A 15,740-nucleotide genomic window follows, 5' to 3' on the forward strand; every position below is an offset into this window, starting at 1 on the left:
GTATGCCTCATGTGCCCTTACACCTGCAGTGGTGCTGCTGACGGAGGTGGACCGGCTCACTAAAGATGCACAGCATGCCCTGCGTCGTACAATGGAGAAGTACATGTCCACCTGTCGCCTCATCCTGTGCTGCAACTCAACCTCTAAAGTGATCTCCCCCATCAGGAGCAGGTGCCTGGCTGTGAGAGTCCCACTACCCAGCACTGAGGAGGTAACTACCCCAACCCTCAAACCATCACATATAACACAAGTCTTTATGTTTAATTGCAAGACAATGGAAAACTTGTTGAGTCAGTGGAAGAAGGATGACATGAGAGGCTAAAAACAAACTGTTCACAACATTGACACATCCATGTGTAAAAGCTGTTCTCATATTCAATAATAACTTGTAATACTGAATATTATTTAATAATTGTTTACATTTTTTTTTTGGTTTGTAATTAAATAAAAAATATTAAATGCCAGATTTCTATGTCACTTGATCTCTTGACATTTCTATATTATCCATGTACACTAGTATAGTTTAACTTTAGAATGTTATGCATTAAAGGTTTTATGTATATGACTTTTCAGTTCAGGATCATTCTCTATTTTAGGTATGCAGTGTTCTGATGAGTGTATGCAAAAAGGAAGGGCTTCTTCTCCCAGCTGAGCTGGCCAGACAGGTTGCAGAGAAGTCGGGCCGCAACCTTCGAAAAGCTCTTCTTATGTGTGAGGCCTGTCGAGTGCAACAGTGAGTATGGGCCAGGGACTTTGGCAAGGGATAAGACTGGATATAAATCTTTGTTGTAAAATGAATTTTGTATTTCTCAATACAATCAATTTTTCGATCAGAGGAAACAATAGACATTAATAGTGTTTCTTTAAACAGAGCTGCTGTAGAGAAAAACTGATCTTTCTCTGTACCTGTCCTCAGGTATCCTTTCTCTGCAGATCAGGAAATCCCTGCAACAGACTGGGAAGTGTACCTCAGAGAAACAGCTAATGCCATTGTCAACCAGCAAAGCCCACAAAGGTTGGTACTCTATGTCCAGGTGTGCTGTCTCACTACCATGTCAAATTTGGCTATTGGAACAATTACAACTATTGTGTGTTACTTATCTAGTGGTGGACAGAGGACAAATTTATTATCAACCCTCCGTGCCAGTAATAGTTGCTTAGAAATTGAAAAGAAGGTAAAAGTGTAATAGCACATGGCAAGTTCATGAATACAGATGAAAGGAAATAATTAGTAAATGATCATGTAGTACATCACATTTGCCCTGAACAAAAATAAATCATTGGCTAACAGTGTTCTTACAGTTAGTTTCTAAACTATTATCTGTCATTTGGGTGAACATTTCAAGCATTTGAGTATGCTTACTCCTTAGTAAAATAAAAAAGAAATCCATGACCCTGACTATGTTAAGACTTGGTTAATGTCTGAAAGATTAACTTGCACTAACATATATGAAAACTACAAATGATAAAAAAAGGTTTGCTGAAGTTAAAAAGTGAGGTTTTTGATTTTCCTTAGCTATTAAATGCTGCAGGTTTTCCAATCATCTAGGAATAAATAAATAATATTCTGAATATGAAATCTGCTTGTCAGATGCTAGTGATTTATTTTTTTTTTTTCACCTCTGGTATCAACATTCTGTTTTTCATAAAGCATGATAAGATAAGCATCCAAACTAGTTCCCTATGTTGTTGGATGTTTAAAGTATTATGCTGTTGTTTTATTATAAGCTTTACACATAATAATTGTATGGCTATTATGTATTTAGTTTGATATAAATCTTCATTTGTTTATTTATTTTTAAGACTTTTGGAGGTTCGGGCAAGACTTTATGAACTACTAACTCACTGCATTCCAGCAGAAATCATCATGAAGGTATAATCTGGTCAATTGTGATCCAATCACACACTCAGCTGCTCACTAGTTCAGAGCTGTTTTTAAATGGCTTAAAATAATAATAATAATAATAATAATAATAATAATAAATACTTTTCTACAAGGGAGTTTGATTTGTGGTCTTTTTTGTCTTTTTATTGCTTAGGGGCTTGTGACTGAGCTGCTCAGTAACTGTGATGGCCACCTGAAACCTGAGGTGGCTCAAATGGCAGCCTATTACGAACACAGACTACAGTTGGGCAACAAAGCCATTTATCACTTGGAGGCCTTCGTGGCAAAGTTCATGGCCATCTATAAGAAGTTCATGGAGGATGGTCTTGACAACTTCATGTTCTGATTTCTTTTTCATCTTTCTATATTTTGTATTGTCTCAAAAATATGTGCAGAATTTTCTTTAAAAATAAGCAATAAACATCCTTTGTTAGGAATTTTATTTGGTTTGTGTTCATGTCAACACAACGTGTATTTTTGACAGGCAAGGTAGCAGAATGAGGCTGGAAAGTTTAGATGGGTTAAGTAAAACCCCTTGTGCAGTTTTTGTTTGTCAACCTTTATGACTAGAAATCTCAAAGTGAAACCATGTGATTAGTTTCAACTTGTAGTGAAGTACAGAACTTTAATTTTTCCATGTAATTTTACACAAAATACAACACCTAACAAAATAATCATTACTTTTTTCATGTAAATAAATGCAATACATATATTTAGAACAATGAACATATATTCTATGACTGGAAATGGAAAATTGTGGACAGTAAAAAAATTGACTATCCAGGCTGTGCCAGTTGCATAATCACTGGGGAAAAAATCACGCACTTATTTAGGTCTTTTTACGCAGTAGTATATAACAACACACACAGTAATGAGCATGGCAGAAGCAACCAAAGAGATGAAGCCCACAACAGGCCGCTTGACCAGCACATAACACACAGGTGAGTGTTCAGGCATATGGGGACAATGTTGTGGTGGATCACCAGTGGCTGGGAACCCGTTATTGCCAATAATTTTTCTGTAGTGGGTTAGAGAGGATTTCTCTATGTCCTCCTCCTGCACATGGCCATACATACCAAAGCCAGGATCATGTCGATCATTAAATGCATAGGCAAAGTAGCCTTTCAAATTGACCCCATCCAGTGTGTATGCTAGAATAGAAAAAACAATATTGGAAAAATTTAATTAGCTCTAATCTGAGCAGAGTCATATTGATATAGCAAATAAACAAGATAAGAACTATTAAGGAGTAGTTCAACAAATATTTTCTCCAAATACACCATATGCCATTATGAAACATCTGTGTGGCTTGCATCAATGTTCACTGGCTCACTGAAGGTCAGTAAACAGCAGTAAACTCTGTTGTGTAATGATTAATTGGCTTTGGCTGTGTTTGTTTTCTGATGTAAACTTGTGTACTCTAATCGAACTGAGTGAACTATTACTCATCAAACTAAACTAAATGTTAAAGCATATACAGAAGTGGCCAAACGTTTTTAGAATTACACAAATATGAATTTTCAGTCTGCTGCATCAGTTTTTATGCTGGCAATTTGCATTTACTTCAGAATGTTGTAAAGAGTGTTAAGATAAATTGCAATTGATTGCAAAATCCCTCTTCCTTAACTTATTCCCCCAAAAAAACACATTTGCATTGCTTTTCCGCTCTGCTACAAAAGGACCAGCTGACGTTGTCATTGTTAACCCAATTAAGAGAGACAGTATTTATGATACATGTATTTCAAATACATATAAAATAGGATTTTGTCATTTGTATTTGATAGGGTTGATGAAAATGGCCATATTTTTGTATCAAATACTTTTTTGTAGTTTTAAAATACTGTAAAATACTTTGTAAGAACTCTGCATGATGACATCATAAAAATTTAGATTGGTGCCTATTTTTTGTCCAGACTTGTTCCAAAAATGTAAGAAACGTGCAGGCTGCCAGCTTTCCAATAGGTGTCCAATGATTGATAAATAAATATTTGATTTCCGAATATTGTACCCTGATTGAAGTAGTTTAGTAGGATAATACTTTAATATTTTATAATGATTATGATTAACAAGCCAATGATTCAGTTAAAAACTATGAATAAAAGTGCCATCAGTTGTTGTCTTACGAATGACTTATTTGTCATTTAGTCAGTGTTGCTGATGTAAAGTAGCTCTTCATTACCAAACAAGTAACTCAATTATAATACAATTATGAGTCAAACTGTTGAACATTAAAGTGTTGGTTACTTTAAAACTAACCTTCATCTGGGAGATCACTGGGATATGAATGTGAATATTTGATCTGTTAACTGGTTGCAGATTTATTGCATGACTTGGCCAGAGAAAAGCTGTTACTATCAAACATTGTTAACTAAATCAACAGAGTCAATGTAATGATGAAGGAACAGATCAAATAGGCCAACTGATGGAAAGTTTGTGAAGAAATTTCATGCTCCTTTGTAAAATGTATTTTTAGTATTTTTAAAATACAAAAATACAGTAGTTTATTTTGATACATGGTGCGGCTGCTGTATTTTGAAGTTTTTTTGATACAAATAAAGTCATGGTCTTTGGTATTTTATTTAAAAATACATTTTGATGTATCTTTGCCCAACCCTGTTAAGAGTGTTGACAAGGACAAGGCTGGAGATCATTATTTCATGCTGATTAAGGATGAATAACAGAGGATGAATAACAGAGAGCAACTTCTCCAAGAACAATTTGGTAAAAAAAAATTCTTTTCCAGCATGATGGAGCACCTTGCCATATGAAAAAGTGATAACTAAGCTTGGGGAACAAAACATCTAAATTTTGATGCCATGGCCAGGAAACTCCCCAGACCTTGATTCTAGTGAGAACTTATTGTTAACCCTTAAGAGGTGGATGGACAAAGAGAAACCCATAAATTATGGCAAACTCCAAGCATTAATTATGCAATAATGGATTGCCATCAGTCAAGATGTGGCCCAGAAATTAATTGGCAGCATACCAGGGCAAATTGCAAAGGTCTGGAAAAAGACCTAAACTTAATGTAATTGCTATTAAAAGCCTTTTGACACATATGAAATGCTTGTAATGATACTACAATATACCATAGTAAATCTGATTTAAAGATCTAAAAACAATGCAGACTTGTTTTTACAGTGAAATTTAATGTTTGTGTCATTTTCAAAACTTTTGGCCATGGCTATACTACTTTTATTTGTTATAACCTGAATATCTAATATTGGGGGGTTTTCCAAAGCAGAAGTTATCTTACCTTTTAAAGCTTCATTAATATAGTTGTAGAGATAGTAAACCCGTAGACTGTCTTTGAATCTGGCTATGTCTTCTTGGACCCCATTGGCCATGACATAAATGGGCACGCCTTTGTAACATGAAGCAACCCAGTTGAGGGCTTTACGTAGTCCCCAAGGAACCACTGGAGAGTTACGCCTTGGAGACATTATCCAGGTTACATCTGAAATCAGCTGTACCTCTAATGTGTCCTTGAACAAGTACTTATCCTCGACTTCATCATACACCATGGAGGTTGTGAAATGACTGAGGGCAAAGAAGTCATAGGTGCCTTTAACAAGTTGTCGATCCTCTTCACTGAACGTGGGCAAGTGGTAGTTGAAGAGATCTAAAGGGTTTCGCTGCTGGAGCCACTGGCGCATCACTGGTGGATAATCTCCACTGCCAAAGATTGGTTCTGCGAACCAACCCACACGTAAATCCAGAACTCGCTTTGCAGGAGCCATGTCTTCTCGGCTGAAAGAAAATGCAGGTTCAACCCAGTCCATATGGAGAACCAAAGAGATTTTACCCACTTGTGACTGGCGAAACTCACTGTCATACACATGCCAGGCTAGAGCATGGGCACGAAGCAACTGATGGCCGACTGCATAGCCAAGGTCTTCATCATTGGGTTCATTTAGTGTGATCCACAATTTAACATGATCCCCAAGCCTTTTAAAACACAACCTAGCATAATTAGCAAATGCTTGTACTGTCTCTTCACTTTGCCAACCTCTGTTGTTTTCCAGTGGCACAGGCAGACTAGACAGTTTTCCAGTGTGGTGCCAAAGAGTGACCACTGGGGTGATGTTGGCCCTCTGGAGCTCACTAACAAAGCAGTGGTAATAATTTAGTAAGGTGTTGTTAGCTTCTGATACATGGCCTGTAGGGACTATAGAGGACCAGTTGAGAGAAAAGTGGAAATGTGAAACATGCATGTGTTGGATCTTTGATACTTGTTGCTGGATTGCAGCAAAGTCAGCACAGTGGCGCCCTCTATGCATGGGGAGATTCACACCCTCCAGCTTTTTCAATTTTCCATTGTCTGAGATGTTCCAGATGTACACACTTGAGTCAACAAACTGCATAGGTGTGGTCTCCACCTGCTCACATATGTACATTGTCAAACGACTTTAGCAAATTCAATATAATATATATTATAAATTACAATTATATACAATTATAAAATATTATTCTATTAAATTACAATATTACAAATATACTGCCAATATACGGTCAAATGCCAACAAAAAGAATAAACAATTCGACTCTGTTATGATGCATTTAGCAGGTATGGACAGTAAATCTGTACTGCTAAACAAGCTGCAGACTGACTACTCTAAAATATATCCAAGTTTTATTTCTATAGTATTGTCCCTTCTGAAGATATACTAAAATTGTTGCTGAAATGTGAGGGGTGTACTCACTTGTGTATATCAATGTGTATAATATAGGCGTGTTAACAGCAATACAGAAGAAAGAGAATATAGGAAATATACATTCTTATCTCGTGTTCCTAACCAGAAATGACCAAAAAAATTATATTGTGACATTTTCATGTATAAGTAAGGTGTCACATTTTAGTCCTGAAATTCACAACATTCTCACCAGATTTAAATCATCAGCTAAATACAAAGGCTTTCCTGGACTAAATGTGGTGTGTTTAAATAACAACAATCAAAACTATACTGTATATAGGACTGGAGTTGTTATTAGTTATAGATTGTAATGTACTTTGTTTATACTTTGAATTTGGCAGGGAATCTAGGTCCCAGTCCAACATTCCAGGTTCATGCACAGAGACTAGGTTTTCCATCCAACCTTTGAATCCTCCTACTTAAATAAAACTGTTGTGACAAACAAGGTGAGTGAAGTAATTTTGGCAAACTGCATGCTACAAGAGTCTTTATTTAGAATAAGGTCATGCTCCAATTAGAAATAAAGTTCAGATCTCCTTTGTAGAGAGAGTTTTTATATGCACACTAATAACATTCAGAATCTAATTTATATGGAATTAAGAGTTCAGGGTTTTATGATTAAGGACAGTGACATTACGCTTCCATGCATTTTTTGTAAATTTGCACAACTGAATCTACCTGAAAAAAGAAAATCTGCTCTGGAAACAGTTCTCACCACAATTTTCCAGGGCAGACAGACAACTTTTTCAGGTTTACTGATGTGGCTGATGTGGATATGTAACAACATGTATTTAGAATCATACCTGATTAATGATCAAATTATAAGTGCATATAAATAATCCAATATTGAATTTTTGTTATTGTGTAGTATAGTATTGTAGTCATGTACACATTCTCAAAGTATGTTACTGTATAAACAGATTTAAATATACTTCTCTGAAGTGTCAAACAACTTTTGCATATTTGTCATGATTATTCCAATTGTCTTTGTCTTAGTTATTAAAAAAATAATACAAGTTATCTACCTACATTATTATCTAGAGCTGAAATTTGATGGTCGAAGAGATTAACATAAATGATATGCCTTAGACGTTGACTTCACTTGATCTAAGATCAAAGTATACAAAAGTGATGGTTAATGTGTAAGATTTTAGTGGCACATTCACCAACCTTTGTCACAACACGAAAAATTCTAATAACTGTCTATATTTTAACTAATCTTTTAACTGTTAAATACTAATATTAAAAAGTGTCTGCTGTGGTCAGGATTTTGCTTTATATTTCACTATTTTATTATTGGACATAAAAGTACCCTCATAAATACAAAAGGCTTTTAGAAAGCTTGTTTTTTTTTTCATTTGAACAGATTAAAGATAAAAAGGTATAACAGAAAGTGTAGGGATATAGCATTTTTGTTCATTAATAAAAAAGGAAATCTCTCTGTTAAATTAAGTTTTAATGGTGCTTGAATTAATAGTATGGTTCTATACCTTTATGGAGTTTGCTGCCACTCCCCAAGTGAAATCACAAGGAAAAACTCCAAAAAGAGGCCTATTCTCTGAGAGCTGAGGGAAGCCGTTCTTCTCGATCAGTTTACTGTAAAACATGGCTGAGGTCTTTGGCTCTCTTGTAAGGTGATCAGATTTGAAGTCTACGTAGTAAAGACCACGCCGTATTCCATATTCTCGATACCACTCAAAGCCATCGAGCAATGACCAAGCAGTATATCCGAACACATTCACTTTATCTAGTCGAATTGCTGAGAAAAGACAATGACAAGAAGAAAGTATGTTCATATGTGTTCACAGACTAGATATCGTGTGATGTTTTAACAAGTTACATGCATTATATAATTGGCTATGATTATTTATTCATGACTATTGTTAGTCTGGTATACAGTCAAATTCATGAAATGAGTTTAAACAATACAGTTGCGTGTGGAAAAATATTCAAATTGTGAATGATCTTCATATGTATTTAGATTTTTAACAGTTTTAAATATGAATGCTCCATAAAAACTTCTAATATTTATAAAGAACATCTTATTCATATTTATCACCACATTAAATATGTGGTAAAGCTGCTTTGAGACAATGTTAATTGTTAAAAGCGCTATACAAATAAAAATGAATTTAATTGAATTAATACAATTATAATGGCTTTGAAAGATTTTAATGTAAATTTGCTCTAATTGTGAATCAATTTGTATCTTTTTTAACTACGCGCCAGTGACATATTAAATCATTTAAATGAAAAATAATTATACTAGACTGATTAGCTAAGGACAGACAGAATTAAAGGGGAATTATGTTTAGGTTACAAAACTACAAAAAATTTGTGCTTTCTTTCACCTACCCTTGAGGGTCTCCACTATGAAACGTTTGAGGTAATACATGTGCTTGGCATCCTTTGTCTTGGTATTGCCATTGACAAACCAGCCGCTTTCCACCACAAAGATAGGAGGCTTGTTGTATTGTGAGTGAACCCAGAACAGCAGCATGCGTAGATCCAGATCCTCAATCTGCCCAAAGCGCAGGCTGTCGTTAATCAGCTGGAAACTGAGAGCAGGCCCATGAGACAGGGCAAAGAAATCAGCCGTGCCATTAACATATGTCCTCTCTGCCTTGGTAAATGATGGTAGCCTGTGAGTGAGGTTGTGCTTCATGCATGGTGGGTAATCACCATCTACAAACAGCGGATGAGCAAACCAGCCTAGCACAAATTCCAGTGAGCACTGACAAGCCCTTCGGCTCTCCTGCCTCGTCCTGCTTGGTTTGATCCAGTGGGAAGCCAGAGCTATGGAAACCTTTCCTCCCTGGCGAGCTCGATAGCGTTCATCATACACATGCCACGCTGCAGCATGGGCCTGGTGCACAACAGAGAGAGGCAAACTGATCAGATTTATTATAATCCGTGGTGGACAGTAACAAAGTAAATGTAATTTATTACTGTACTTAAGTGGCTTTTCGCATATCTGTACTTTACTTATGTTTTCCCATTTGGGGAGACTTTTATTTGAACTTCACTACATTTCAAAGTCAAATATCTTACTTTTTACTCAATTACATTTTGTGAAATCAGTCATTGCTTTTTATTTTTGAGTGGATAATAATGTAACTGGTCAAGCACACAGCAAGCTACCAGTCAGGGCAGTGCACACACTCTGTTTTGAACTTGTTTTGATTGCAGCTTGATGGTATCTACTTAGCACCAACCACATTTAAAAGGATTAAATGATGAAAGAAACTTCTGACTCTAACTTGCCAAAACACCCGTGGCCTTATTTGCACTTTTTTTTTTTTTTAAGTGCTTAAAAAGAAGGTTTTGGGCTCATGATCATTTAATTTTTTTTTGTGTTTAACTAATTAATATCATTCTATTATAGACTGTTGTGCTATGAGTAAGATTAAAATCTTAAGTACATTTGAAGGCAAAAACATTTGTACTTTCACTTAAGTGAAAGCTTGAAGGGAGCACTTTTATATTTACTGGAGTAATATTTTACCTAGTGCAAGTACATGGTTTGTGTACTTCATCCACCACTGATTATAATTTTATGGAAAACATAAGAAAATATTTAACTCATTTTTATAATATTCTGATTAGGAAATAAAGGTGTATGCTATCCACTGCTATAGTTTATACAGTAAGTATGTAAATACTCACATATAACATTTGAAAAAATCTACAAAATGACTTTTTGGTACTTTTTGTAAAACTCTGGAGTGTATTTTTATCTGTTTAGTTATTTGTATTTTAGATGTTTTGCAGCATATCTGCAAAAGTTTATTGTGTTTTTTCTTTTTTTACATAATTATATTTGTGGGTTTATTCATTTATAAAGAAATGTTTTTATTGTTTTTATAGTTATTATTGTTTCAATTTAGATCTTGCATAGGAAAGTATAATCTGACAACTTAGTGTTGTCTCTGTGCTCTGTTTTTCTCTTGACCTGACAGTAAAAGCTTGCAGTGAGTTGTAGTTACTTAGAGGACATCAGAACCAGGTCAGTATCGATTATATCAGCTCTGGTATCATGACTGTGACCAGTGTATACTGTACCTCTAAACACAGCATCTACAGAGCAGTTGATTAAGCCACTGATTTTGTACTGTTTTGTATTTTCACCTCCTTTATATTACCTTTAAAAGATTATGCCCAACTCTAAAAGGCATATCTGGATCATGTTTGATTCCAGGTGCCACAACTCCCGTTCCATATCCGTGCCAGGCCACGACAAACGGATTGTCCATCGTGATCCAAAACTTTACATCTGAGCCGAAGGTTTGAAAACAGAACTCGGCGTAATCCTTGAACAGATCCACCAGCACAGGGTCGCTCCAGCCTCCGTACGCGTTCTGCAAGCTCTCCGGTAAATCCCAGTGATACAGAGTAACCACGGGCTCCACCCTGATCCTCTTCAACCCCACGATGAGATTCTTGTAATACTCGACTCCCTTTTTGTTGTACGTACCTTTCGTGCCGTTGGAGAAAATCCGCGGCCAGGAGAAGGAGAAGCGGTAGTGCGTGACACCGAGCTGCTGGAGGGCGCGCAGGTCTCCCGCCATGTTGTGGTAGCTGTCGCTGCCCACATCGCCTGTGATCACTCGAGTCCCCCTGCGAGTGAAAGTGTCCCATACCGACTTGCCCTTTCCGTCCTTCTGCCACGCACCCTCTACTTGATACGCGGCGGTGCCCACGGCCCAGATGAAACCCTCGGGGAAAGTGTCGTACAGGAATGCTTTATCCTCTGGATAGGGCAGTTTACTGAACCGGTCCCACGTGCGCATTCCGGCTCCTGGTTCCGCCGCAGCCCGGTGCCAGAAAGCGCACGCACTGACAATCATGCCGAGCCACGCACACCACACTGCGCTCCCGATGACGGCCATGGGAATACCCAAGCAGGAATAGTTATAGACTGCGCTCAGACTGTGAGACTAAATGCTCGCTTTGGGGTCTACGTTAATAACCGACTGTGTCTCACGATCGCGTGCTTTTCCTGCACCTAGTGTAGCTGTCAATCATTAACCGGACAGTACACGCGCAAAGCGGTATCCAAGCGTTCAGAGCCCGACTCCACATCCGTGCAGGCAGCATTTACAGAAGGTAATGGGATAATTACTAGGCCCACCTGCAAACAAACCAGCCATTTGAATTCATTAACCGTAGAGATACTGACTCAGTAGCTGTTCCTAATGCACTTAAGACTCTAAATGGGTTTGCGCTATGCTACTGTTTCTGCGTCTAATAATTGTTTTCGAAATCAAAACATTTACGTGCATTCACGTGCACCTCTGAAAAGAAACCATGCACAAAATAAAAATAAAAAAAAACTTTTTGTGGCAATAGCTACTGTGCAATCAGGAGAGACAAGAAAGGCAGTGCCTCACCTGTTATAGTCCAATAGAAATATATGAAATTAAATGTGAAATTATATTTTCATTATAGATCTGTGTTATAAATGATATTTCCCTATAATTTTGATTGTTTTTATTATCAAAATTGCCTGTAATTCCCTGCAAGGAACATTTAAGTGCAGAAGCCACAACAAATGGGATTGCGCAATCCCATTTATACTGAACTGATTGCAGAATAAGCGCGTGCCTTGTACTATTTGTGTGAATATGAGATGAGATTAGATTAGATTAGATTAAACTTTGTCATTTTGCAAAGTACATATACAAATACGGGTCCATATGTACAGTACATGGGTAAGAGTGATTAATATAGTAATACTGATGAATATCACCAATATACTTTTTGTAGACCTCTTATTTGCATGTCATCGCCTTCCATAGTCTAGCTCACTTATTTCACATATCGTTGTAAAATTATATAGGCTTGTTGCTATCAATAAAACTGCAATAAAAAAAGGAGCACGAAAGGGAGCCATTACCCTCTGTCTCAATGATGAGTGCATGCAAAAGCCTAAGTACTGATGACTCTCCCATTCATTCAATTAAAATTCACAGAAATAGCCTACAAATATTTGCATTACAGTTACAACTCCTACTTTTACAATAACATAATACACATCATTGGACAGAAGAATAGGCTTTTGGATTTTATTCATAAATAAAGGTAAGATTATGCAATGTATATTTTAATTTGACTGAGTATTCGAACTGTATTGACAACAAGAGACATTCGAAAATATAATTCTTTCTTGGTTCATTCGACATCTTTCCATTAAGTGATAAAAAAACACGCTTAGATCCTATTCACAGACCAAAAACACATAGAAAACCAGGCAATGTGTGCATAGAGAATGAAATATTAAATAGAAAAAATAACACTACACAACCAAGTTATTGATAGTTTAATAATTTGCAGAAAAAACAGCAGTGGTCCAGTTGCATTTTTCATTTAAATCTGTTAACAGAATGCCTGATAACTATTAAGAAATAATAAGATCCAGATACGCATTCACTTAAATTGCAAATAGCTTGTGCATCTTGACAATTTTTGTACGACCTGGTTTTTAGATTTTGGTGTCTTTCCTAAATGTAAAAAGATTTATATTGTTATTTTTGGAACATAGCAGGATCTTTTGTGCAGCAAACAAAATCACACTGAATTCATTTCTTTATCCGCAATACCTGTTATGTCTTGGTCAGGGTTTTGGTAAACACCAAACCACAAGACTAACTATAATTGAAAGCTTCTTTGTAAATATCTGGTCTTGTGTTCTCAGGGAAAATGGAGCAGGAAAGATCAACAGTTTGGTATGGAAATGTTCACAACATCATGTAACCAGTTATGTTTTTATTAGACAGCTGATGCATAAAAGCCAGCATAGAGTTCCTCTGACATTAGCATTAACATCAGTAACATGGACAGCTGGAAGATGAGTGTGTATAATCTATGTCATTTTTTCATTATTAAGTATCCTTATTGTTATATAAAAGTTAAGGACACTGTGCAGTTGGGGACTCTGCCAAAAGCTATGGCAGCATAACTAAAAGGTAGAAGGTAACACAGACATGAGGGATCTCCAGGATAAGAGACACCATCGTAAAAAAAAACGGAATGAATGCGTGAGATTGAGGGGACGACAGCATCCAAATATCCCAGTTCACTGAACACTATATATCCATGATCCCACCAGATATCCTTGACTTAAACACTTGTGTCTGAGTCCCAGAAACTAATTGGAAGGCTGTTTCATAACTGTGAGTCTTTTGTGAGAGAAAGATCTGCTGTAGTCTTCATTATTTGAGGTACCAACAAATAATTCAATTCAATTCAATTCATTTTTATTTTTATAACGCTTATAACAATGAACATTGTCTCAAAGCAGCTTTACACAGATAATGTGGTGATAAAAAGTGAATATGTTCTTTATAAAATAGAGAAATAGCCTGCACCTTTCGATCTCAGTAGGCATGGCGGATCATAATCATGTCAAATCTCGCATTTATAATAAATGCAAGATTTTATAGGGTGCCACTGTAGACTGAATAAAACAGGAGTGATGTGGTCATATTTTCTAGATCTAGTAGGGACTCTTGCTGCTGCATTCTGGACTAACTAAAGCTTATTTATGCACTTACTCGAAGACCCAGACCACCCAGTAAAGCCTTACAGTAGTCTAATCTAGATGTAGCAAGACTGCAGCAGGGAAAACTGAAATGTTGTTAGGAAGAATTCTTTAGATCAGAGATGCCCAAACTAGGGTCTGCGGGCCAACTTTGGCTAGTCTATGTTTATGTTGTGTATTATATTGTATTATATTTATATTGTGTTATTTATGAGTTGCATTAAACTAGAAAACATATTTAAACAGATTACAGAGTAATGTTTTGTATGTATGTATGTATGTATGTATGTATTTATTTATTTATTTATTTATTTATTATATATTTTAAAATTGTTAAAACAAGGTAAGTTTGCAAGGCAAACGTGAACATTACTACAGTAATAGTAATAGTATATTACTTTGGCAATTATTTTGAACCATTCAAATCACAATATGTCATTATGAGCCAGTTTTTACTCTAAACTAGGCATTGATAAACTCAAAAACACGGGCATATTAAGGCTGTAAATAAATCTCAAAACTTTCTTGAAAAGACTTATTCGTATACTTTTAAATGGGTTTATTAATGTATGAAAATAGGTAAATTATGTATATCTTGGCTTACTTTAATTACACACTGTCTGGCCTAAGAAAGGTCACACACTTTATATTATATTTATAATATAATTCGTTATTTATTTCATTGGACTGCCATTTGCTTTGATTATGGCACATTTCATTGTGGCATAATTTTAATAAGATTATTGAATGTCACACTATTTTTTCCACCCAATATTTTGCTGAGCTGATGAGAGAGTTTGACTGCTGCTTACAGTCTTCTCCAGCATATCACAAAGATTTGCAATGGAGTTAAGGTCTGGATTCTGTGGTGGCGAATCCATGTGTGAAAACGGTGTCTCATTCTTCCAGAATCACCTTTAACAATTTAAGCCAGTTGAATCGTGGTATTGCCATTAGAGTGCAGAGAACAATCTTTATGCTCCCTACATTTTAATTCAACTTGGCTATAGCTTTTATGTTTTGATTGGTTTGTGCACACTTTGTATTGACTTATTATAAATGTGCATCAAAAATATTTTTTTCTTCTTCAAATGAAGGAAAGGAAAGAAAATGTCTTTCTTATAAATGTTTAGTTTTTACTTCGTCTACACAATAGATCCACTAGATTGGTCTAAATATTGTATTTAACAGGGTCTTTTTTAAGCCAGATGTGCTTCCTGATTCAACTAGGGCTACAACTAACAATTATTTTTATAACTAATAAATCAGATTTTATATTGTATATATATATATATATATATATATATATATATATATATATATATATATATATATACACTTTATTAGGTACACCTTACTCGTACCGGGTTGGACCCCCTTTTGCCTTTAGAACTGAATCTATGCCACGAAGGATTAGGGCAGTTCTGAAGGCAAAAGGGGTCCAACCCGCAGGTGTACCTAATAAAGTGTATATATATATATATATATATATATATATATATATATATATATACACTTTTGAATTCAGAACTGCCTTAATCCTTCGTGGCATAGATTCAACAAGGTACTGGAAACATTCCTGAGAGATTTTGGTCCATATTGACATGATAGCATCAGGCAG

At 35.9% G+C, this 15,740-nt stretch overlaps 2 protein-coding genes across 2 annotated transcripts in view; one reads left to right on the forward strand and one right to left on the reverse strand.

Moving 5' to 3' along the window:
- Positions 1 to 2,327, forward strand: part of rfc3 (replication factor C (activator 1) 3) — a 7,131-nt gene extending 4,804 nt beyond the window's left edge. Inside the window, exons 5-9 of the mRNA XM_046861934.1 lie at positions 30 to 211; positions 597 to 733; positions 917 to 1,015; positions 1,804 to 1,873; positions 2,040 to 2,327. Coding sequence (XP_046717890.1) covers positions 30 to 211; positions 597 to 733; positions 917 to 1,015; positions 1,804 to 1,873; positions 2,040 to 2,231 — 680 coding nt within the window. The 3' untranslated portion in view covers positions 2,232 to 2,327. The remainder of the gene's footprint in view (positions 1 to 29; positions 212 to 596; positions 734 to 916; positions 1,016 to 1,803; positions 1,874 to 2,039) is intronic.
- On the reverse strand, positions 2,316 to 11,704 carry kl (klotho). Its single transcript, XM_046861933.1, has 5 exons — positions 10,722 to 11,704; positions 8,935 to 9,445; positions 8,070 to 8,338; positions 5,142 to 6,264; positions 2,316 to 3,036 (listed from the first exon to the last, which is right to left on the reverse strand). Exons 1-5 carry the CDS (start codon positions 11,466 to 11,468, stop codon positions 2,711 to 2,713), a joined length of 2,976 nt encoding a protein of 991 aa, XP_046717889.1. The 5' UTR covers positions 11,469 to 11,704; the 3' UTR covers positions 2,316 to 2,710.
- Between the last annotated feature and the right edge of the window lie 4,036 nt (positions 11,705 to 15,740).

Source organism: Silurus meridionalis, chromosome 11 (genome assembly GCF_014805685.1).
Source record: "Silurus meridionalis isolate SWU-2019-XX chromosome 11, ASM1480568v1, whole genome shotgun sequence".
NCBI lineage: Eukaryota > Metazoa > Chordata > Actinopteri > Siluriformes > Siluridae > Silurus > Silurus meridionalis.

Coding starts and splice junctions, on each gene's coding strand:
- kl (XM_046861933.1), bottom strand. CDS start 11,468: ATGGCCGTCATCGGGAGCGCAGTGTGGTGTGCGTGGCTCGGCATGATT. Junction 8,339..8,934: donor CATAGTGGAGACCCTCAAGG/GTAGGTGAAAGA, acceptor GTCTTTTCTCAG/CAATTCGACTAGATAAAGTG. Junction 3,037..5,141: donor TATTAATGAAGCTTTAAAAG/GTAAGATAACTT, acceptor TTTCTATTCTAG/CATACACACTGGATGGGGTC.